The 23095-nt window shown below is 43.0% G+C and overlaps 1 protein-coding gene across 1 annotated transcript in view; it reads right to left on the minus strand.

Moving 5' to 3' along the window:
- Window positions 1-23095, minus strand: part of TGFBR2 (transforming growth factor beta receptor 2) — an 83720-nt gene that overhangs the window by 34253 nt on the left and 26372 nt on the right. Inside the window, exons 2-3 of the mRNA XM_004470876.5 lie at window positions 17693-17861; window positions 12299-12489 (exon numbers count right to left, since the gene is read on the minus strand). Coding sequence (XP_004470933.1) covers window positions 12299-12489; window positions 17693-17861 — 360 coding nt within the window. The remainder of the gene's footprint in view (window positions 1-12298; window positions 12490-17692; window positions 17862-23095) is intronic.

A 23095-nucleotide genomic window follows, 5' to 3' on the forward strand; every position in this document is an offset into this window, starting at 1 on the left:
CCTTACCTGAGCCCGAAATCCCAGGTCGTTATCACGTGAACAGATGCCAAGTGAGTTCTTTGATAAGTTGGTCCTCTACAATCGATGGTTGGAACCAGATGCCTGGCTTTACACTTATCTGTTAAATTTTATACGGCAGGCCATTTCAGGCAAGTAAAACCCGATTCTGTTTTTGATGTGTTAGACATCCCTTCCAGTTTGCCTATCATTTTTCACACGCCTCCCCGGGATACAGATTCTTGCTACATCGGTTGCTGTGACTTTAGAAGGAATGTCAACATTTATCGAGTGCCTACATGATGCCAGGCATTGCCCGAGACACGATGGCACGTCTTATGAATTCCTGTCCCTCTACAGTTAGTCTCAAGCCTGACACAGGTTCTTTGGTGCAAGATTTATTCACTTTCTTCTCTGTGCTAAGGTCTTCTGATCACTAGCCTTTGGTTTTGTTAGGCTCTCTGAGTCTTTTATCTTTTTCTAGCTGCCTGTCTGGATTATACCTTCCACTCTGACCAGAGGCCCATCCTGTTCTCAGGAAAGCCCAAAGCAGAGGTACATTTCTTGAGTTATTGTAGTATCTTCTCCAACAGGGAGTCTAGACCACTTAGGAAAAGCACATTAATTATCCACACTATTAACCACAGGTCACCGAGTACACCCTCATGGTTCTTCTGACTGGCAGCATGAACCATGGTTCTCTGCAGTTCCATCACTTCCTAAAGCCACGTGCCCTTTCCACTCCCAGCCTACCCTTTGACTCTGCCAAAAGAGTGGCCATTCCTTAGGCCTGCACCCAAACCAATCTTTCAGTGACGGCCTAAGGTTGAAAATACATTTTCCCTTAATGCATAATTTTGTCAGTCCTAAAACCTGAGATGCCTATACCCAAAGTGGTGTCAGCCTCATTCTCAAGTAATTGCTTGTAAATTGTAGAAAGCACAATAATATTTCATATTAAAAAGTCCTGTTCTTCCTCAGGAATGAGAATATGATAGGTATTTTGTTTGTTTTTCTTTTCCTCTAAACTTAGAAGGCTGAATTTTGGCTACTTCCTGTGGTTGTTGCCACTCTTATTGTTATTATCCCTTCCATAGTATATGAGAAAATGATGAAAAATAGAAAAAGATTTGGCAGAAAAAGCTGTCTTGAGTCCAGTGGTTCCCAACATTCGCTGCATATTGGAATATCTTGGGGAATTTCTTTCCAGGTCCTGCTATCAGGCCCCAGACCAATTAACTGAGAAACTGCAGTGGTCTAAGACCCAGTTATGAGTATTTTTTAAAGCTGCTCATATGTTTCCAATGTGAAGACCCAGTTATATTTTAAAGTTCTCAGGTGTTTCCAATCAGTGGCCAAATTTGAGAACTACTACTTCAGGACGACAGGAGAAATAGTTATTTGAATAGCATGGGGCCAGGAGATCAGAGGGATTTTTAACAACTAAATTTAGGATCAATTGTTTCTTGACATGAGAATCAGCTATATCTTAACAAAGCATAATGAGGTAAATTTTTTTCTAAAGTTTTTAAGTAGAAGAGGAAATACGAATGGTTTCTTTAAAAGTTAGTATTTGTTTTTTTAAAATTAGGCAGAATTATTACTGGTAAAATTAATAATTAACAACATGCAGGAATAATCTGAGGATCCAAAATGGTTTTCCAAATGCAGTCAGCCAGCTGTCCAACTGGTGGGAAACACCGACTCCAGAAGTTAGTTGATCCAAAACCAAAGTCAGTTTCTCAGTGGTTAGCTAGCGGCCTGAGTGTTTTTCCACTGGAGGGACACAGGGATACTTGCAAAATAGCAAGAAGAGTCTCTGCTGTTCCTTCTCCTCCTCACCCAGGAGAAATGTGAGGCCACAGAAGAATCTGACCAGGGCCTTGCGGCAAGGCCATCCCTACTGGAGCAGTGGCTTTGCTGGTAACTGCTACCCAGTGGATGGGATTCGGGCCAGGCTGTGTCCGTACTGGATTCCACGCTGCCATGATTCATATCGGAATGACATTCCAGGGTATAAATGCACGCCACCGACAACCACATCTGGCCTCGGTACATCTAATTGTTTACTTTGCGCTTAGGAAAAAGAAAATCTACAAAAGTGAGTTGCTTTGCTCTAAGTCACTTCAAACACTTCCCCGGCTTCGCTTGACTGAGTCACAATGGCCTCTGGCACACACGAGCTTGACTTTTTCTCGGCCAGACGTGGAGCTAAATTCATGGATACAGAGTTTGCTTTCTTACCTAAGTCGTGCACAACGAAAGGCTACTTCAGCACTGAGTCATCACCTTAAATAACTGATTTCTCTTCCCAGGAACGAGACTAGTGACTTAATCCATAATTTTCTCCCGCTTCTAACAACTTTTCTCAACCATATTTCCCCACTTATTTTTTTTTTCTTTCTGCCTTTAGACCAAAAAGGAGATCTGGTTTGTTTCATTCTCAACAAAAACGCACAGCTGGCAAGCCAGCTATTTTGAGGGGTGCCCACTAGAAAGGCCGTAGACCTCAGAACCGCTTTATCCTTCTCCCTTCTCACAAGCTAGAACTCAAGAGTTTCCTCATGGAGCCAGCCGCCTGGTGATGGAGCAGAACAAACACAAAATGAGATCTGGAAGAAAGGCAGAACTGCTAAGCCTTCTCTTACTCAGAAGCCAGCAGAAGTTAATAAAGTGTGCAAGGCATGTGACCAATACCCAGAGTGGGTGTGCTGGATGGCATGAAGCAACATCAAGGTCACAAAGGGTTCCAGGGGGAACCAGCTGTCTGAGATGCCCTGCTAGCAAGTTAAACACAGACAGGAAACCATGTGTCTGATACTGTAAAAAAAAAAAATCATTTGTCTTCCTGCCAGAGTTAGGCTTGCAAACCAAAGAGGCTGTTTTCATTTAAAAGAAATTCTACAACAATGTGAGAAGTAGGAATGAAACTTTATGACTACTCAGAGTCCTCTTCTTCCCTCTCCTCTCTCCTTCTCAGGTTAGAGAGCGTGCATCCCCACACTAACTGCTGAAGCCTGTGCACTGCTTTCAAGCCATGGATACAGCCCCAGTTGTTAGTTTACAGCTCATGGTCTGCTTCCCTATCTAAAAACATATGTTGAACTTTGAGTCAGAAGTGGTTTCTACAGTCCTGGTTTCTAAGCAAATTTGATATAACTGATATATTGATATATTTATCACCACCATGCCCTCCTCCAAAACAAAACAAAACAAAACAACTCAGGCAACCTGCAGAGATACACACAAAAGATGATAAAGGAAAAGTAAACACAGGAGCTGGATCCAAGACTAATGGAATGTAAATGTGGGAAACAAAGCAAAGCAAGGGTGATAGTACAAAAAAAATGCATGCATGCCTACTTACTTGCTAAAAGCATGGCTCAGATCTGACTCTAAGGTTTTCTGGCAGTTAATGTTGAAGGAGGAAATACGAAAAAATATGATCATCTACATCAGGGGTTGGCAAGAGGCCTGGTTTTGCAAATGACCTTTCACTGGGGCACAGCCATGTCCAATCAATGTTACATTCAACTATAGACTGTGTGGTTGACAAAATGGAAAAACCAAAACTATTTCTTTTCTGGAACGTTCTAAAAGAAGTCTGCTGACCTGTGCTCTATATGCTCCAAAGTAACCATCACATCAGAAACAAAGAGATCGTGAGAAGAGCCATCTCTCTACGACAGAGAACTGAGAGAAAGTTCTTCTGGCTTCTGTGTAAAGATAAGGATACAATACAGCAAAGGATATCCTCAAAAACATTCTTTCGAGTGAACATTTCACTCTGATTCACAGGACTGTTGCTTATGATGAATGGCTTCTAATCGCAATTCAGTTGAAGGAATTTGCAGGAGGGGGAAAATACAACACGATGTTGGCACAAAGCTCCTCACTCATCTGGGTAAATCCAGAAGCAGATATCTGGATCTAAAATAACAGTAAGTGCCTCCAGCCAAAATGTCTCGAATGCTTGCACTATGCCAGGTACTGTTCTAAATTCTCCAAATAAATTTATTTGTCTTGACAATCATTCATGCAAGGTAAGCACTACTTCTACCCCCTTTAATCAGAGGGGAAAACCAAGCTGAAGTAGTTCACCCAAGGACAAAGCTTATAAGTGGCTGAGCTGGGATCTGAACCCTTATAATCTCAGTGAGGAACCCAAGATCTTAACCCCTGCCCTATGTTGTCTTCTCAAGGGGTAGGCAACCTGCTGGTCATCGTTATAAATACCGTTCTCTCAAACACATTTCAGATAGGTCGTGAACGGTAGAAGCCTGAGGTATTTGCCAAGGACCTGCGGAATTGTGAGTGTGGGATTCAGTTCAGGGAACAATGGTGAGCTCACACAGTTCATCCTCTTATGTAAGGTGAGCAGCTTCCCATTGGGCATAGGGATGATCGAAAGCCCCTTACCATCATCTCAAAATGGGGAAGAGTGAGGATATACCTGGTGAGAGAGACCCAATTTTCTGATTCTCTTATGGACAAAAGGTGGGGAACTGCCTTTGAGATTTTGGGAAAATCAGCCACTCTCTGAAGCCCCACTTCGTTGACTGTAAAATGAAAAGTCTGGATGAGCTACTTTCATGGTTTCAGGCCAGCACAAAAATGTTATGACTCTGTGAAATGAGATAACACATCTGAAAGTGGTTACAATGGGTTTAGTATCTCCCTGGTTGGCTCTCAATTCATGGCAACCATCGTCACCGCCATTGTTCTATGAGTTCCCTTGGCCTGGGCCAAAGGCATGGCGCCATCTTGTGAAGGAAGGGGGTGGGTTCAGGCCTTGAAAACAAGGTTTTCAAAGTCCAGGACATGAGTCTAATGCTAATTCCCTCTCCCGCATGGGCATGGTACCTCTCCATTTCTAGAATAAGCAGCAGTTCAGCTCCAAGTGTGGAGGTGAAGTAGGATGATCAGGCATCCAGGCATCTGGGGAAAGCAAGCGGTCCACAAGAATGCCTCCCCTAATCTCTCATGGGCAAACTTCTTGCTTTCCATGCACTCACCTCCAGAAATGATCACAAAAGACCACTGAAGAACAAATGGTTTCAGGCAAACTGTTTTTTAAAGCCAACCATTAGTTCTCTAGGGCTCCCCAGAGCTACCAAATATCTCCCTTGTAGATCCAATTCAGAACATAAAAACGCATCTTGAAAACACTCCTAAATTTGGGAAATATTAAGGGACAATTCCATGGATAAACTGACTTGAATATTATCATGGAAACCAAATAAATGTTTACCGAAAACAAGCTTGGCCTTGTCTACAACCCAGATTCATATTAGAACAAAATTTGTGGAATATAAAAAGATAAATTTTCCTGGATATACAAAATGTGATATATACATAAACAGACTCTTATTCAATCATAAAAAGTAATGTTTTGATACATGCTACAAAATGGATGAACCTTGAAAACATTATGCTGAGTGAAATAAGCCAGACACAAAAGGACATTGCATGGTTCTACTTCTATGAAGTATCTAAAATAGACAGATTAATAGAGACAGAAAGTAGATTAAAAGTTAGCAGGAGCTGTGGGAGAGAGGGGAACAGGAAGTTATTGCTCAATGGGTACAGAGTTTCTCACTGGGGTGACAGAAAAGATTGGATTATGGATGGTGGTGATAGTAGACAACATAGAGAAAGAAATTAATGCCACTGAATTGTACCCTTAAAATGGTTAAAGATAACCAATTTTATGTGATATATCTGTTACCACAATAACTTTTTAAAAATGAGTTTTACTAATACTGCTGAAAACACCCACATTTAATGAGGAGTTCTGTTACACTGTCAGAGTCAATAAGTAATTAGCTCATTTCCAAATGACCAGGTTTAAGACCAGAATCACTCCTCTTGAACTAGTTAGCCCAGCAAGTTACCAGCAGCGAGTTACAAGGCCACATCTCTGGTTCCATCTTCACATAGGTGAGTTCACGTCAGTGGTTCTCACATTTCAGTGTGCACACATCACAGAGGACCTTGTTGAAATACAGGTGCTAAGGCAATGAGTCTGGGAGGCCCCAAGAGTCTGAATTTCTAACATGCTCCTCCACGATGCTAATGTTGCCAGCCTGTGGACACCTCCTTATATCATTCACGAGGTTTGCTCCTTGGCCTACTGTGTTCTCCTTATCCAAGGGGAGAATGTGTAAGAAAGGCACCCACTATGAGCTAGCTTCTGTCCTGGGCACTCTCAAGCATTAGCTCATTTAATTCCACTACAACCCTCAGGAACAGGTGCCATCTCATTTGGTTAACAGTAGCACGGCCATTCAAAGAGAAGCCCACACATGCCCAAAGCAAGCTTTCCTCTGAAAACAAGAAGGGGGAAGGAATGCCTTTGGCAAGTGCAGAACTGTGATTACCCTAATCGCTGATCTGAAAGCACTTGCCAGTCGTTCCAATTTTATTTCGCGGCCTCCCGCTGTGATTCTGAGTCAAAACAGGAACAATGTGCCCAATTTGTAATATTATCCAACCATGTCAGGGATGTGGTTAGCTTTGATTAGAAATCCTAGACTCAGCATGTTCCCCTCTCCATTGTGAAGGCATGTGGAGAAAGAGAGAAACTGGATGAGGCAGGGATAAAACAAAAACAACCCCCTCCAAGATGTGATACCCTGAGGTGTCTGATACCCTGCTCATATGCCATGGTCAAAACCGAACTCTAAACCTCAAAGCTGGGAGCGCTCAACAGACCTGGCTTCCTGTCTTTGGACACACAAAAGTCCCCAACCCTCTACAAAAGGCCCAAAGGAACTAAGAACTGTGCCAGGCACCGCTGTAAGCATTTTATATGAATTAATGTATTTAACCCCCACATTTTTTCCCATTTTACAGATGATGAAACTGAAGCACGGAGATGTCAGGTAACTGGCCCGAAGTGGCAAACCTACTAAGTGGCAGAGTCAGCCTAAACCCTGGGACACCCGGCTCCATCATCGGTTCTTAGTGACGCTTTCTCTCGTCTAAAGTAGAAAACATCTCCCTGCCCAGCGCTCTGCACTGAAAATAATTGTCTCTATTGCACTTGGCAACTGTTGATGCAATGAATAAAACTGAGTGGGTGTGTTAATTCTCAAAGGTTTGGTCAGAGATGAATAACCACATGTTTCTTTGGCATATTCTGCCCCAACGGTGAAAGTGGCTGTCATCTGCAAGACAACAGGGCAGCTGGTAGTGCAGGATTGCCTCCCCCACAGCTTCTGCTCCCTTCTGTGCCAGAGCCTGGTGGATCTGATCTGACTGACAGCTGTCACCAGGCCATCAGTAACACCCAGTGCAAATTCCCTCTCTTCTCACCGGAAGCTATGTTTTGATGAGTATGTGGGGTAGAATCTGACTTTCTCGGGAATATGCACAAAATTTTATGGCCAAGGGTATCTTCAGTGACAGGATGGGGAGACAAGACAGGGAGAGAACAGGTGTGAAGCCCAGAGCCCGGTCTTTCTAGTTATTCTCTCCTCCTCATGGCCCTCGGCCATTTCAGCAAGGAGGAAAATCACTGAGCATGGCCCACGAGCCAGGGCGGGGATTTCAGGGTGAAGGTGAGCACTTGGTGCAGAGAGGAAGGCAGTGAGCATCTTTGACTCTGCAAAGGTTTTCAAACTCACTAAAGCTAGCAACACCTTGCTGTAACCCATAACTTCCACTGAAGCTCAGAATATAAGGCAGTGACAGCTGCCCCAATCCCTTCTCGCTCCATCTTCCTCACAATATAGTTTTCAAAACCAGGACGAAGGAAATGAGACCTGATTGGGAGGCTGGAGAGCTGAGCTGCCGTGTGACCACAGGCAAGTCCCTGGATGTCTGTGCTCCTGCTTTCCTCCATCATCAAGTGGGATGGGACTCTAATTATCTTACTGGGTCTGGAGAGGATTATCTCAGTCATCTTTTGTCCTTTTCTCATGTTTGGAAAACCAAAGCGTTTCAACAAGGTGGAAAGGGTCCTATAATCCCTTACTGCAAGTGGACATCGATGAGCCTGAGTTAACAGTGGCGATGGGGAGACTGGGAGCTTACATGGCGGCCTGTCCTTCCACCAAACCATCTACAAGTCCTCATGAAAATTCAATGTATAGGGTACAGACAAGCAACTCGGATGGGGAAGAAACCTCTGAGCTAAATGATGCAGTGATCTGGTATCTGTTTTCTTGCAGACTAGGCTTGGGTGTCTGTGGGTGAAAGGACCATAACAGTATCTTGTTGCAAGAGGCAAAGAGCTGCCCAGATGCTCATTCTCTGCAAGACTGAGGTCATAGCCTCGGTTAAGTGTTTTACTATGAAAGGCCCTAAATACGTTTAAAAAAAACAAGTTTAAAAAATGAGAATAAAAATTCCAATGACAATGGCAAAAGGACACGAAAGAATTTTCTAGGAGTCACGGAAATGTTCTGTATCTTGATTGTGGCAGTGGTTATACAACTGTATATATTTATCACAGCTCAGGGAACCCCATGCTTCAAAAGTGTAAATTTTATCTTCGATAAATTATTTATCAGTGAATCAGACATTTAAACTGCAGTCAAGATAGTTCTATCCATTTGCCCCATGGGATCTAAGCCCCCTCTCAATTAGAGGCAGAGTGGACATTATCATCCCCAAATCCTCAAGATTGGGGAATGAACAATGAACTAAAGTAGACTTATTATTCTAGCAATGGAAGAACTTGTTATCATTGATATAAAGGCAATGACTGCCAAAGGTTCTGAGGGATGGGAGAGGGAAAAACAGGTGTAATATGGGGGCATTTTGGGGTCACTGGATTTGTCCTGCATGACACTGCAGTGATGGATACAGGACATTGTATATCTTGTCACAACCTACAAAAGTATGCCGGACAGAGAGTAAATGATAATGTAAATGGTAATCCATGGTTAGTAGCAATGCCTCAATATGGTTTCATCAATTGCAACAAATGTACCAACCACACTCATGTAGGATGTCCTTAAGGTGGGAAAGTGTGGGAGGGGGAGGGAGGCGGCATATGGGAATCCCCTATATTTTTTATATAACACTTATGTAATCTAAAGCGTCTTTAAAAATAAAAAATAATAATTAAAAAAAAACCCTGCAAATGCTTTACCAAATTCAAGATCTACCCATAATTCCAGGCAGAAAGCTATCTCTGGGAGGATGATAATCAATCATTAACAATGGCTTCTGGAGGACAGGGAATTGAGGGGACAATCTGAAAGGAAGACTTACTTTTCACTGTACCCCATTTTGTAGAACTGAACTTCTTTACATGTGCATGTATTATCTATTTAGAAAGCAGAGAAAGAGAGATGGAGAAAGATAAAGAAGGAAATAAAATAAGGGGAAGGAAGGAAAAGAAGAAGGAAGGGAAGGAGGGAGGGAGGAAGAGTGGAGGGAGGGAGGGAAATGCTCACAGGTTTTAGCACCATCCATAGGCCATTATAAATCCTAGCTCTGCCACCCATTAACTCTTTGGGGACAAATTGGTGAACTTCTCTGAGCCTGATTTCCCATCCATAAAATGGGGATACTGGCAGTGGCTGCCTCATGGCATGGCTATGAGGATAAAATGGGGCCATGCCAAGGCAAGAGCTTAGCACCCCACCCAACAACCAGACATTCTCACTGCATGCTGGTCATCATTAAAGACGGGCACTAAAAAGAAAGAGCTACATTTAAAAAGAAACATCTTGTGGCTCAACTTTTTTCCTTCATATATTTAAGAAAAATGGAAGATGGAAGTAATTATCATCCACTGAGTGTTTGCAGATGAGAAACCTGGCAACCAGAATGGAGTTCTGTACTAATAAAAATACAGGGCCAAACACTCCAGAGCTTTTGTGGCCACCATCTTGTTTGACTTGGGCAGGCAGTATCCGAAGTGGAGGAATAAAAATTGCTTCAAGAGTTTTCATTCAATGGTATAAAGAGAAAGCTGCAATAAGAAGAAAAATGGATCCTAAACTTTGCTCCTAATATCTGCTATGTTTCAAGTGGGGGAAATCCCCACCCTCAGTGCATTTTAGAAGACTCCAGTAAGCACCGTGACATCTGAGTCACCAGCTGTGCTGGATTTCACGAGTCGTAGAACGTGAAATGGCCTTTATGCTGATTATCAAACCTCACAAGGAAAGAACTAGTGGTCTGATAATGAATAAGAGGAAAAATGTGAATGGAAACTCATGATTATCACCTGAGTTGAAAAACACTGAAAACGGAAGTCATTAACATCACAAGGTCATACAGTAATATGCATATATAACATGACTTGCTGACCATTTATCAACATTTGTCCTTTGGGATGAAATAAACTTTTCTGATGTGGTCCAGCCAGGATGCAGAAATAGAGACAAGTTTCATAGATGGTAGTAAACATGCCTGAAGGTTCTAGCATTAGAGATTAATTCCTTTGGCTTCATCTGGCTCTTCTTTTAAAACGATGAACTACCTGAGGAACGCTGACTTGTTAATCCAGAGTATCAGGTGTTATCATACTTCGGTGTGATTTAATTGATATACCTTTCCTGTTATAATTCTAATGATAGGAAAATGAGGGGAATGGAAGGCATACATGATGAGAAAATAGGAAGGAGAAGTGATTTTGGAATGTGGTACATGCCTGTTATCAATGTCCTGAGAAGCTGGCATAGATGAGGAATTGAACAGGAAGAGAGAGAAACTGGACATAGGTGAAGGTGGGGGTAGGGTGGGGGGTCTGCAGTGCTGCTGAGAACTATGCACAGAATCTATGGGAACATATCATTTCCATAGTTGAGACATGCAAGTTAACAGTTATAGGGTGGAAAGCCAGAACCTGTGTTCCGAAAGGATTTTGTATTGACTCAGACCAATGTGAGGACCAAGAAATTTAGAGCAAAAATAAACTTGTCACACTCAAGAATTTACATTCCTAAAACCAAAAGAAGATTATTTTCATTAGCAGATTGGCACACTTAAAAGACTTATCGGGACCAGTTTTGGTGAGGGCCCATAGAAATCCATATGCTCAGACATCTTTTCTTTTTAGAGAGAAAAATTTAGTAGTAGCTGCCCAGATTTAAAATGTATGTAACTTCTAATCCAAAAACCTCACTTCTGAACTCTATCTTCCAGAAATACTAGCACAAATATACAAGATATGTATACAGAGATATTCAATATGGCATTAAGTGGAAAACTGGAGACAACTAAATAATCTATCAACACAATGGTTAAAGCAGCCATGGAAGAAAAATATTGTGCAATTCTGGATAACAAGTAAAAGGTATGCAATGTCCCTCTATATACCGACTTTTTCAGAAAGAGGTATAAAAGTGGTTGAGTAAAAAAACACATAGCGAAATAATATTTACAGTATGCCCAAATGTTTGCACTGAAAGAAGGATGAGTGGATGGGATGGATGGATGGATGGAGGAAGGAAGGGAGGGAAGGAAAGTGGGAGGAAGAAAGAGGAGATATGGATAAATGAGAGAGATATATGTGCTTCCCGCAAACTGTCAATGCTAAATGATGGGTTGGGAGTGAAGGGATGAGGAAAATGTTTTCATTTTTTAATTGTTATACTCTAATTGTTTGAATTTTTAAAAGGCGCATACACTACTTTTATAATTAAAAATCATTGAATAATTTCTCAATTGCAGGAAGAGTGCATGCCTTCCTTTCAGGCTGGGCAAACACTGAACTTGAAAGATGGGGTTAGTTTCTAAACTACTTTTTTCCTGGCTCAATGGGTTTCCATTTTTCTTTCAAACAGGACCAATGGCAAGTACCCTTTAGTCAAATCCTAGGAATATGTACAAGAACACTTGAATTAACTCAAAGCAAGTCCCCGACCTCCTGGATCAAATATCTCCCTCCAAATCTCACGACTATCAGGTGTCAGATTTTAGCAGCATCCGCCTCTCCTGGAGGGCTCATTAAAACACAGCTTGCTGGGCCCCACTCCCAGAGTTTCTGATTCCGCAGGCTGGGGCAGATGCCAAGAACTTGCAGGTCTAAGGAGTTCCCGGGTGAGGCTGATGCTACTGGACTACGCTTTGAGAACCAATGCTCTACATGAAAGAAAATACTTGTGAAGACAGACAATCGTGTGGGTCCTGATGAGCCAGATTTGATAAGGACTGGAACCAGCCCAGTGACATATGAACCACCTCTTCCTGCCAGGGGAACAGGTTCCTAATCCACATAGCAGAAGCTTACTCTCCAGCATCAGCCCCAGGAGCATGTACTCTGGGGAGGCTGCAGACCAGGGATACAAGAAAACAAGAAGAGGAAGACAGGTCAGGTCCTCGAGAGAAGAAAACTCACCTTCCGAGAAGATGATGTGGTCGTTGCACTCATCAGAGCTGCAGGAACACATGAAGAAGGTCTCACCAGACTTTTTTTTTTCCTTCATGATGCACTTGGGAGAAGCAGCATCTTCCAGGGCAAATCCATGGTAGAAGAGCTTGGGGTCATGGCAAACGGTCTCTAGGGTTATGTTTTCATCATTCTTTCTCCTAAGGTACGGAATTTCATGGAGAGAGAGAGAGAGGAGGGTAGAATTTGGTTTCAGGAGACCCAGAGACTATCTGGACTGTATCTCCTCCTTGAACGTGACTCTAACAAGGGCAACTAGCTCCAGTTCTCCAATGGTCTTAGCAGGCTGCCCTAGAGCATCCTGGGTTTTGTCTGCTTATTTCAGTTTTCCCTTTGCTTAGGCTCAGAGCCCACTTCTGATTATAAAGATGTGCGCTTTCCTTGGGGACTGGTGGAGAATTTTACACATGAAGTCTTCATTAAATCATTAAAGGAGAGTGGCTGGGAAAAGGAGGATTCCTAGGTCCTCAGGATAATTTAAACCTTTCATTTTGAACATCCTGGAAGGCTCACATTGCCTTCTTAGTTCATTTGGCAGAAATCAGGCTCATGTCTAGCTAATCGGCCCTGAAAGAGTGCCTGTGAACAGTCACAGTTCCTCTGAGTTGTTCTGTTTTGTTTTGTTGTTCTGTTCACTGGGCTCCAGGGTCCTGTGTGAAGCATATTCCATGTCAAAAACTAGCTCTGCTGAGAAAAAGGGAAGGAACCTTCTTAGATAAAAACTAAAGCTTCCTGAGTTTCAGGAGTGAACAGTAGAGGAAAAAAAAGAATTAAAACCCCTGGTAGGAACTGCACGGTTTTCTTCATTGGCAGCTCAGTGAAGTATTTTGTGCTATCACAAACCAATGTTCCATTTAGACCCTAATTCAGCGAAGGGCTCTGAGAATCTCTCAAGTGGTATATTACTCGGGCCCTAGAAAATGCTCAGTTGGCTGTAAGAGTACATATATTACATTAAAAACAACATGATGAATGTACAATATTATAATTGAAAATGCCAAAATAAAAATCTGGCATCCTCGGCAAAGCATTCTACTTCTCTGCCTACTTCCCTCTGCTCCCCTCACAGACTTGTCACCTTGGGTGACTCTGTTTAGCGACACCGGCCAGCCAGCCTCCCTCCCATCTCCACCATCTTCAGATGGCTGTGGTGTTGACCAGTATTCCCTGTAAGTGGAGGGAAACCTAGGGAGCGGCTAACTAGGCCTTTGTAATGTAGGTTTAGTCTATTTCAATAGCGTTACCTTCCTATGGGAAGGGTTCTCGGTGCGTGCATTTGAGTGCACACATGTGCCAGCACATGTACATGCACACTTGTACCCCTACCCCCCCACACACATACATGTACATGCTGCTCACAAAAGGAAAATATAAGGCAGGAGCAAGAAGCAGCTACGATATAGCTTTCATCCGGGACAGGAGTAGGGTCATACCCGCAAGGCAAGGGGCATCTTTGTCTGGTCTACCTTCTCAGTGCCCAATTCAAGGACACTAAAGGACGATATGGCAACAAGGGGATTGGGTGTGGGGGTGCGGATGGGACAGCCCAACCGGAATATCCATGCTTCTGGCATCCACAAGTCCCAGAGTGGACTTAGCAGAGGCATGCGTGCCACTCAGGAGGAGGGTGGCCTTGCTGAGCAGGACTCTGCTGCTAAAGGGAGAAGGACAGAATCCTTACTCTAGGGTGGTTAGCAGAGAACTGAAGGGAATTTAGGTAGACATCCTCCCTCGACAAATGTTGTATATTTAGAGTCCTTCTGTGAGCTAGAGCAGATGTACATCACTATTGCAGGGTGATGGGAATATGGAGAAACATGGGAGAACTACAATTGGTGTGACCTAGAGACTGTGGTTAACAGCAATACTATAATATTCTTGCATCAATGCCAAAGCTGTACTATGTTGATAATGGAGGTGTATGGAAAAAGTGAGCCAAATGTATGCTATGGACCATGATTGGTGGTAATAGTCTGATGATATTGTCTCATAATCTGTAACAAATGTTCCACCAGGGTGTGGAGTTGTATGGGAAATCTACACATCTGTATGATTGATTTGCAAGTTCACAATATCTGCAACAAAAATACATTAAAAAAAATAGTATGTGTTGGGGGAAAAATACACCAAATACAAGGTAAGGACTATAGTTGGTAGTAATATTTGACGATGCTCTTGCATAGTTTGTAACAAAAGTTTCATAATAATGCAAAGAGTTGGTGGAGGGGTGATGTACGAGACCCCTGTGTGATGTTACATATGTTTATTTTGTAAATTCACAATCTTTATTATACACTTATTGTTTACGTGTGTTCATGCATGAATGATATACTTCAATAAAAAACTAAAAAAAAAAAAAAAAAACTACCTCCTTAACCCAAAAGCTGTCGTGCTGCCTTTGTGAAACCTGTGGTCATGGTCTGTGAGCATCCTCCCTTGGTAACCCCACAGCAGAGTGTGTGTGTGTGTGTGTCAGGGAATGGGGGTTGTATTCTTTGTTTCTGGTAATAAAATGAAGGCATGCTCAATCCTCTACACTCCCAGGGAAAAGCACAATGTCCCTTGTGAAGCTTCCAGAGATCAAGGAATGAGATAGGAGAGGAATTGCAAGCCTTAAAGTAAAGCCTCTCCATAATCACTCAGGAGCTCTTGCAGAGGCCAGGATAAAGGCTCTCCTCCCCTCTTGCCTTCTACTTCCCAGCTGGCCCAAGAGGAACACAGTAATTATATTCAGGGCTGCATCAAGGCCTTAAGTGCTTTCTCCACTCCTAACAGTGGCCCCTGCCAGGGAGAGCTAAGTTGACAAAGCATCTTTGGATATAAAATAATGAAATCAGTACAGACATTTTTTTCTCCCTGCTCTAAGCCATGGAAGAAGTTGTCAAGAACCATTGTAATATAATTCATTTTGGTTTCAAAATATTTCCATCCTTGAAAGGAACTTAAGCATTTTATATGGAGTGGTTATGAAATGACAGTTGTGTGAACAGATGGATGAACAAATGAGTGTGTGAATGAAAAGAACACTGAAACTGATCAACGTATTACTATGGCAGAGCCTTTCAGTCTCCACATTTGGCGATTATCCTAAAAAGAACCTACGACCTTAGATTGGGTACTGATGTCAGGAGGTTTTTTGAAGATGAACCTGCGAAGGTAAGATGGAAGCAGAACTGCACAGAGGGAGAAGGTGAACTGCAGTGTGAGTTGCAACAGAGGGCTCAGCTGATCCCACGGAAGTGCTGAGATTGGGGTGGCCTTTCAAGGTTGTCTCAAATCCAGACATTTGTACCTCCACATCAACCAGTTATGGGATGCTGGCTGCCCCTGAGGAGGGGGCAAACTAAATGAAGCAGCTTCCTTCAGTGGAAGGTCTTGGGTGGACCTCAGAAGCCAAGATTCCCATTCGCAGCAGCTGCAAGAATGAGGCCTTGGAAAGAAGATCTGCTGCCTCCACTACCCTTTTATGCTCCCACTACACAGGAGAGTTCACTTTCGCCAAAACAGGCAAAAATAGCATTCACTGAATTTACTCTTTACAGTGGATGGAGGGGAGATGCAGAGGTTTCCTCTCCTATACATGCTCACATTTTTTGAGAGTAGCAAAGCCTCTATTCCAGAGAGAAGTGATTTACATTCAATAATTTGGACTTAATTATAAGCTGGGGAGAAAACAGAAGAGACTGTTTTCTGTAGCAGAAGGGAGCTCATACCGCACTGGGCACTGAAGCGAAGAGGCTCAGTGGAGGAGACGCTGAGGTCAACTCGTCTCATGTCGCAATCTTCCCTAAACTCTTCTGCACTCATCCAGCCTTTACTGAACTTTACTTGACTCTGCCAGAGAAGGAAGCCTGTTCCACTGTTGGGAAACTACGATTGTGAAAATGTTTCAAGTTCTACTGAGCACAAATCTGTCACGTAAGTTTTACGGCCTCTCTGCTTTGCAGAACTACGCAAAATTTTCCATCAGAGAGCCCTTCAAGGATCTCTCATCTCCACTCGTCACTGGCAGGCTCGCTATGTCTAATTGCCTCAGCCATTCCTCAGATGGCATGCGTTCAAACCCTCTAACCACACTGGCTCCCCTCCTCTGAACACACTGTCTGTCAAAACCCCTTTTTCAAAAGCATCTCCCAGGAAGGGACATGAATGGAACAAGCTGTCATGACAGTTCTTTGGTGTTCACATTCCTTTATGCTTTAAGAAAGCAGCTCATCCACTGCTTGCAGGGAAATCTGCAAGGTTCTCAGGTCTATCATCAAGGCTAAATGCATGTGGTCTTCAGAACTCTCAAAAGATTCATTCCAAAAAAAAAAGAAAGGAACTTGGGTTTATATTCTTGTTTGCCAGCTAGCCAGAACACACCTTGGTTATTTAAAAAAAAAAAAAAAAGAGTCAAAACATTCAAAATATCTGAACAGGTCTGCAAAATGTTATATCTAATTCACTAAAAAAGATGAATTTGTATATTTTCATAAAATTGGGTCTCTTTTCATGATACCTGTTCTTCTTTTATCTCTTGCTCTTGTACCCAATTCATAACCCACTAGTTAATCAAATGTTTCATGAGTGTCTATTGTATATATATAAAGGACTATAGTAGATAGAGAGGGAAAGAGAAAGGGTGAGCATAAGAGCGAAAGTGAGACATGAATAAGAAAGTGACAAGAGAGAAGAGAAGACAGGGGAGGGGAGGGGAGGAGAGGAGTGAAGAGAAGAGGAGTATGATCCAAGGGAAAGATGGTGTAGCCCACTGGTGATATGGGTCACACAACCAGAGCTTCTGACTAAGGAATGAGTTCTTTCTCTGGTTCCCCAAGTAGCTTCTCTTTTTTTACCAAGTGTCTGCCCTTTCCAACAGCCCACCCCTTTGTGTCTGTCCTTTCCAACAGCCCACCCCTTCATGCCTGTCCTTTCCAACAGCCCACCCCTTCATCTCCTCATCTTCTACATACCAAAACTGGGTTTGCCTCAGGAGAAAAAAGCTCCCAGTGTCACTATGGGGCATTAAGGAGGTGTCAGATACATGACTAGCAAGCAGAGAATTCTACTTGATGCAAGGAAGGAGTCCCAGATTTGTTTTAAATATTAAAAGGTCATCTTACATTCCATCCCACACACACACACATACACACATGTATGTGTAGAGCTCTTTGAGAATATACAGACTATCCTTGGAAACTACCTTTAATAATTGAAAAAGAGATGGCCTAGGGGAAAGGGAAATGGGCTGGGTATCTACACTTAGGAGATGGAGACACACCCGACTATGGCCCATGAGCATGCATTACCTATACAATGGGGGAAAGGAAGAAAGCAAGCTTTCTTAAAAGGTCATCTTACCATACAGCCACACAGACTTCTTCTGATTTCTCACAGATGGATGTGATACTGCAGTTGCTCATGCAGGACTTTTGGTTGGCACAGGTGGAAGCTTTCACGTCACAAAATTTACACAGTTGTGGCAACTTGAGTGCACCATTGTTCTCAGTGACCATCATGTCATTGTTAACTGGGGGGAAGAAAAAGCTACATTGAGTCATTATACAACAGTTGGGCATCCTGCCAAAGAATTCCTGAAGATTTTAAGCAATGTCAAATCAACTTGATGTCAAGAATATGGAGAAAGAAAAAAAAATCCCTTCACATCAGATAAGAAATTTCTCTCACGTATGCACTATGTAATGAAAGACATTAGGCAGCGGTGCTGGAGAGGGGGCAGTAGTGGTTGAGCAACTTCTTCCCTTTGTCAATGAATATCATAAGGCCCTCTTTCTACGAAAACTCTTATCAATCAACAAGTATACATTGGCCAAATGCATATATTGGTGCTGGCAACACAATGCAAAGTACCCTTAAGGAAATCGTCATTTAACTGAATGAACAGTCAAGGAAACAGACCAGGGCAGAGTAACCCAAAAGAGGAGGTGTGGGAGCTGGACAAGAGCCACAGCCCAGAGAGGCAGATAGAGGTCTCCACTGAGCAGAAGCATAGAGCACAAAAAGGAGTTGGCCAGCTTAAAGGGAAAGCCATAGGTGAGGCAGGATGTTGCCATCGTTTTCCTGACTTAACAACCACAAGAGCTACAAGGCCTTCTTTGTACAGGACTGGCTCTACTGACTTCTCTCCATTGCCTTAAGGAAAGTCAGTGTATTACTCAAAACTTACTGGGCGCCTTCTAGAAAGGGGTCATGACGGCAAAGCAAAGCTGAGGCCCATCTCAAGAACATACCACCGGGAAGCGGACTTGGCCCAGTGGTTAGGGCGTTCACCTACCACACAGGAGGTCCGTGGTTCAAACCCGGGGCCTCCTTGACCTGTGTGGAGCTGGCCCATGCGCAGTGCCGATGCATGCAAGGAGTGCCCTGCCACACAGGGGTGTCTCCCCCATAGGGGAGCCCCACACGCAAGGAGTGCGCCCCGTAAGGAGAGCCGCCCAGCACGAAAGAAAGGGCAGCCTGCCCAGGAATGGCGCCACACACATGGAGAGCTGATGCAACAAGATGACGCAACAAAAAGAAACACAGATTCCCTGGTGCTGCTGATAAGGATAAAAGCAGTCACAGAAGAACACACAGCGAATGGACACAGAGAGCAGACAACTGGGGGGAAGGGGAGAGAAATAAATAAAAAATAAATCTTAAAAAAAAAAAAAACCTATGACCTGCCACCTCTGTGACCTCATTCATCCCTTACCCAACTCCTTTACTCCTTACTCATGACCTTTTAGGACACACGGGCCTTTCCTGGAGGAGGCCAAGTTCCTTCCTCAGGCCTTTCACTTGCTAGTCCCTTTATCTGATTTCTGCTTGCTTTTCTGGACCTTGGTTGAATGACACCACTTTGTTCTTAAGTTAACAAGCAACTAACTTTCACAGACTCTGTTTTCTCTTCTGAACAAACTAGCATGATCATTTCTTTACTCATACTTTACCCACCTCAACGCAGGCTCCCTGAGAATGTCTTCACACAACTCTACCTTGTCTAGACACTATACCTCCGGTGCCCAGAAGAGGGTCTGTAACATAGAAAGTATCCAAAACTACTGACTGAATGAAGGGGTGGGGGGATAAATAGAGGAATAAATGCAGCGAGTTCTAATTTGGCCCTTTATAGCAAGTGGGAAGGGATGCAGAAGTTCTTCACCCAAATTAAGGGGCAAATATGATCATAAAGACAATACCCACTCAAATTCTTTCAATAAAACACTAAAGTCAAACCATTCTTTGCAACACACATGCTGCATGTTGAAAGGCAATAAAAAAGACTGAACATCCTTTCCCCACTTTTTGTCCTCAATGAGGTCCATTTCCACTGGCAATGGTGGTAATTAAAAGCATGAGTTTGGAGAGTCGCATGAAGGAAGACAAGGCTGATAAATGGTCCATCACACTACTGGGCTCTCCCATGAAGCACTTCCGTTACATGCTAGACTAAGAAAGATTAAACAGCTAACATCATGTGTGGCCTACAACTACTGGTTGGCCATTAGGAAACTGGGAGGTGCACTCTCCCAGGAACAACTGTTGGGGGCACAGGAGAAAAGCCTCCTCATCTTCTCCCAGCATTCAGTGCACCCCCTCCTAATGCCAGGGGGTTGGTCCAATGCCTTCCACAGTCCCTCCCTGCTCTATAAATTTTAGATTTGTCATGGATCCTTTGCCACACAGCCCTCTTTGTCACTTGGGCACAACACCTGTTTCCTGGGTGTCTAAAAATATAAACACACATAAATTTAAGATTTGCTTTCTTGTGGCAATATTAAATATAGAAGAAAAAACAAACCCATTCATCCCTCTCAGGCCTCAAGTTCATTTCAGGAAGTATATTTTTAGGTAACAAACTATTTTGAAATTCTCAGTGTCTCTCAGGCCAAGAGTTCTCTGCTTAGCTAAAAATACCGGCAGAAATGCTCTCTGAACCTTATGTTAAATTTGGGACTAACACAACAATGAATATATAAATTTTTCTGCAATGCTTAGATTTGGATTGATTTGCAAAACAACCAAGTTAACTCTTTAGGTTTACTTCCCTATAAGACATTTGCCAAAGCAAAAAGGAACTTGGCTGTTTCTTATTTGATCTTAGTGTGTGTACAGTGACAAACATCTATTTGCTTGTAAGACAACATTGTTGTTTGTTAAATATAAAAATCAAAATGTCATGACTGGTAATTCAGCCTTCCAGCATTTTAGGATTTTAGCCTATATTAGTGGTTCTCAACTTTGATGGCATGTTGGAATCATTTGGGTGATTAGTTAAAAAAAATAAGCCTGGTGCCTACTCCAGATATTCTGATTTAATTATTCTGGAGGATGCCCTGGGCATCAGGACTTTTAGAAGCTCCACGGATGATTCTAACATGCAACCAAGGTTGAGGGCCTTGACCTGGAATGATTTGGAAATACACACATACACAGCAAGCACAAAACAAAACAAAACAAAGCAACAACAACAACAAAAAACCAAACCACACAACATACCTGACAGTGCAGGAGCAGTGAGATATCTCCTTGAGAAAACATGCACCTAAATAGATGTGATTTTTTTTCAAACAGGAAAAAAAGTCATTTTTCCCAGCTGGTCAATGCTCTTCTAGCAAAAACTAAGAAGTGTGAGGGAAGCAACAGGAGTCAGGGGTGTTATGAAAGAGAGAAAAACAGACGAGACTGGTACTCTGAGCAGGAGTGGCAAACACTTGTGATAAAAAGAAGGGGTTTAGGTCTGATGCTTGCAAAAGACAAAGAATCAACAAAAGAGGGACACACACATACACACAAACCACCAAGATGTACACTTCCCAGGGGCACCACTCTTGTTGCTGTGTGCGCAAATGGCGCGCCTGGAGAGGTGCAGGTGTACAATGTGTGCTGTGCTCTGGAAAGGCCCTGGAAGAGAAAATCTGTCCAGGAAATTCTGGGGGAAAAAGGAAACAGCCAAGTATACTCTGTACTTTGGCATACAGAGGAGGAGAGAGGGAAGTGCACAAACTTATTGCGTGCCTACGCATATAACCTCACAAGTACCCAATAAGGAAGATGTTATTTTTTCCTCCTTCAACAAAATCTACCACTGCTAAGGTGAACAGGCTTTCTAGCATGCTTACTTTAATTGGAAAGCCTTGATGCAGAGTTACTTCACTACAATTTGCCACCAGCCAGCCACACCCTACCAGATGACCTGCGGAGGCACCCCATCTTAGCAGTAGGCATGTGCATTTCCCACCAGCCTTAAGGCCATGTGCTCTTTCCACTACACAATATGGCACCCCAAGAATTTTGTACATATATGTATCAGTGGGATATGGAGTTACCTTCAGGGGGCAAAGTGACTCAGTCTTTTTGGGAGTGTCATCCCTTTACTAATTTTGATAAAATCTTTTTGAACTCACGTCCCCAAAATGCACAAACAAAATGTTTGCTTATATTTTCACAGGGTTCACAGATGTCTGAAAGGCCTATGAGTCCCAGCTGAAGAATTCCAAGTGGCACAAGAGTCTTCAAGAGTCAGTGGTAACATGCTAAGCAGTGTACTGCTAATGATCGCAGGGTAATGGCTACGGAGGCTGGGGGTGGGGGGAGAAAAGGGGTATCATGATCGTTCCCTGCATGCACAATTGCTCTGTGCGTTCCATTCCACAGGAACAGATGAGCTCAGTCATGGCCCCCACATATCAAACCTCATCTCCTGGTGTTCAATTCATGTTCGTGGAGCCAAAGGAAGGGAAAGAGAAGTAAATGCATACAGGCGATTTCTAGGAACAAAGACATCATTTTATTACTCCTAGAATATATTAGCACCACAGCAAAACCCAGCCATAGCAAAACCCAACTTCAAAATTTCTTCCAATTCAGGTTGTTAAATCACTGAATGTGTTTTAATGTCTTGTAGACCCTCGGTGAGCAGCGGACCATCCTTAGGGCATTTTCTACCCATAGCTGTCAAGTTGCCTGGCCATGAACTTCTCTACCCAGAAATTCATTCACTAAGGGAAGTGAGCATGGTCAGCTCCTCTCAGCACATGGCAGTATCACGTGGCCTGATTCCACTTCTCTTCACCACGAGCAAGACCAAGACCTTCAGTCTAGGTCACCCTGCCTTCCTCATTTTATGTCACGCTTTCCCAAACTCATCGTCTAGGGACAGAGCTTCCAGGTTTTGAGAATATAAATCAAGCGCTTAGCAGTGTCTATTTCTAGAACACTACTGTTCCCTTTGTGGATCAGAGATGAATAGCCTAATAAGCTTCAGAGTTACTGCAGGTAATAGGAGGAATTTTGGACACGAATTCATAGCCGCTACCTTTGGAGTGGTGCCTACCATTAGCTGAACTGTTAGATTTTAAAAAATCTCAACATTTCACAAAGAATCCTGAAAACTTTGCTAGAAATAGATTCATGTATCTTTGAATTCATGCATCTATCTATTGTTGTTTTGTGGTATAATTTGGGGAACACTTAAGAATGGCTTTATCCTACAAATACCTACCTGCAGATGTCTTCTTAGTGCTACACAGTTCATAGCAGGACCACAAAAATTGATATAACTAAGTGTAGCATCTCGAAGAACAATAAATGGCAACTGGAGACTAGAGAAGAGCCTTAGAGAAGTGCTTCTCGAATGGTAGTACACACACCCAATCCCCTGGGAATTTTGGTTAATCCCACAGGACCTGGGTAGGAGCTGAAATTCTGTTTCTGAATGCTTCTGGCCCATCACCCTCCAAGTAGGGTTTTTGCCTTGCC

The sequence above is a fragment of the Dasypus novemcinctus genome, chromosome 31 (genome assembly GCF_030445035.2).
Source record: "Dasypus novemcinctus isolate mDasNov1 chromosome 31, mDasNov1.1.hap2, whole genome shotgun sequence".
Lineage (NCBI taxonomy): Eukaryota > Metazoa > Chordata > Mammalia > Cingulata > Dasypodidae > Dasypus > Dasypus novemcinctus.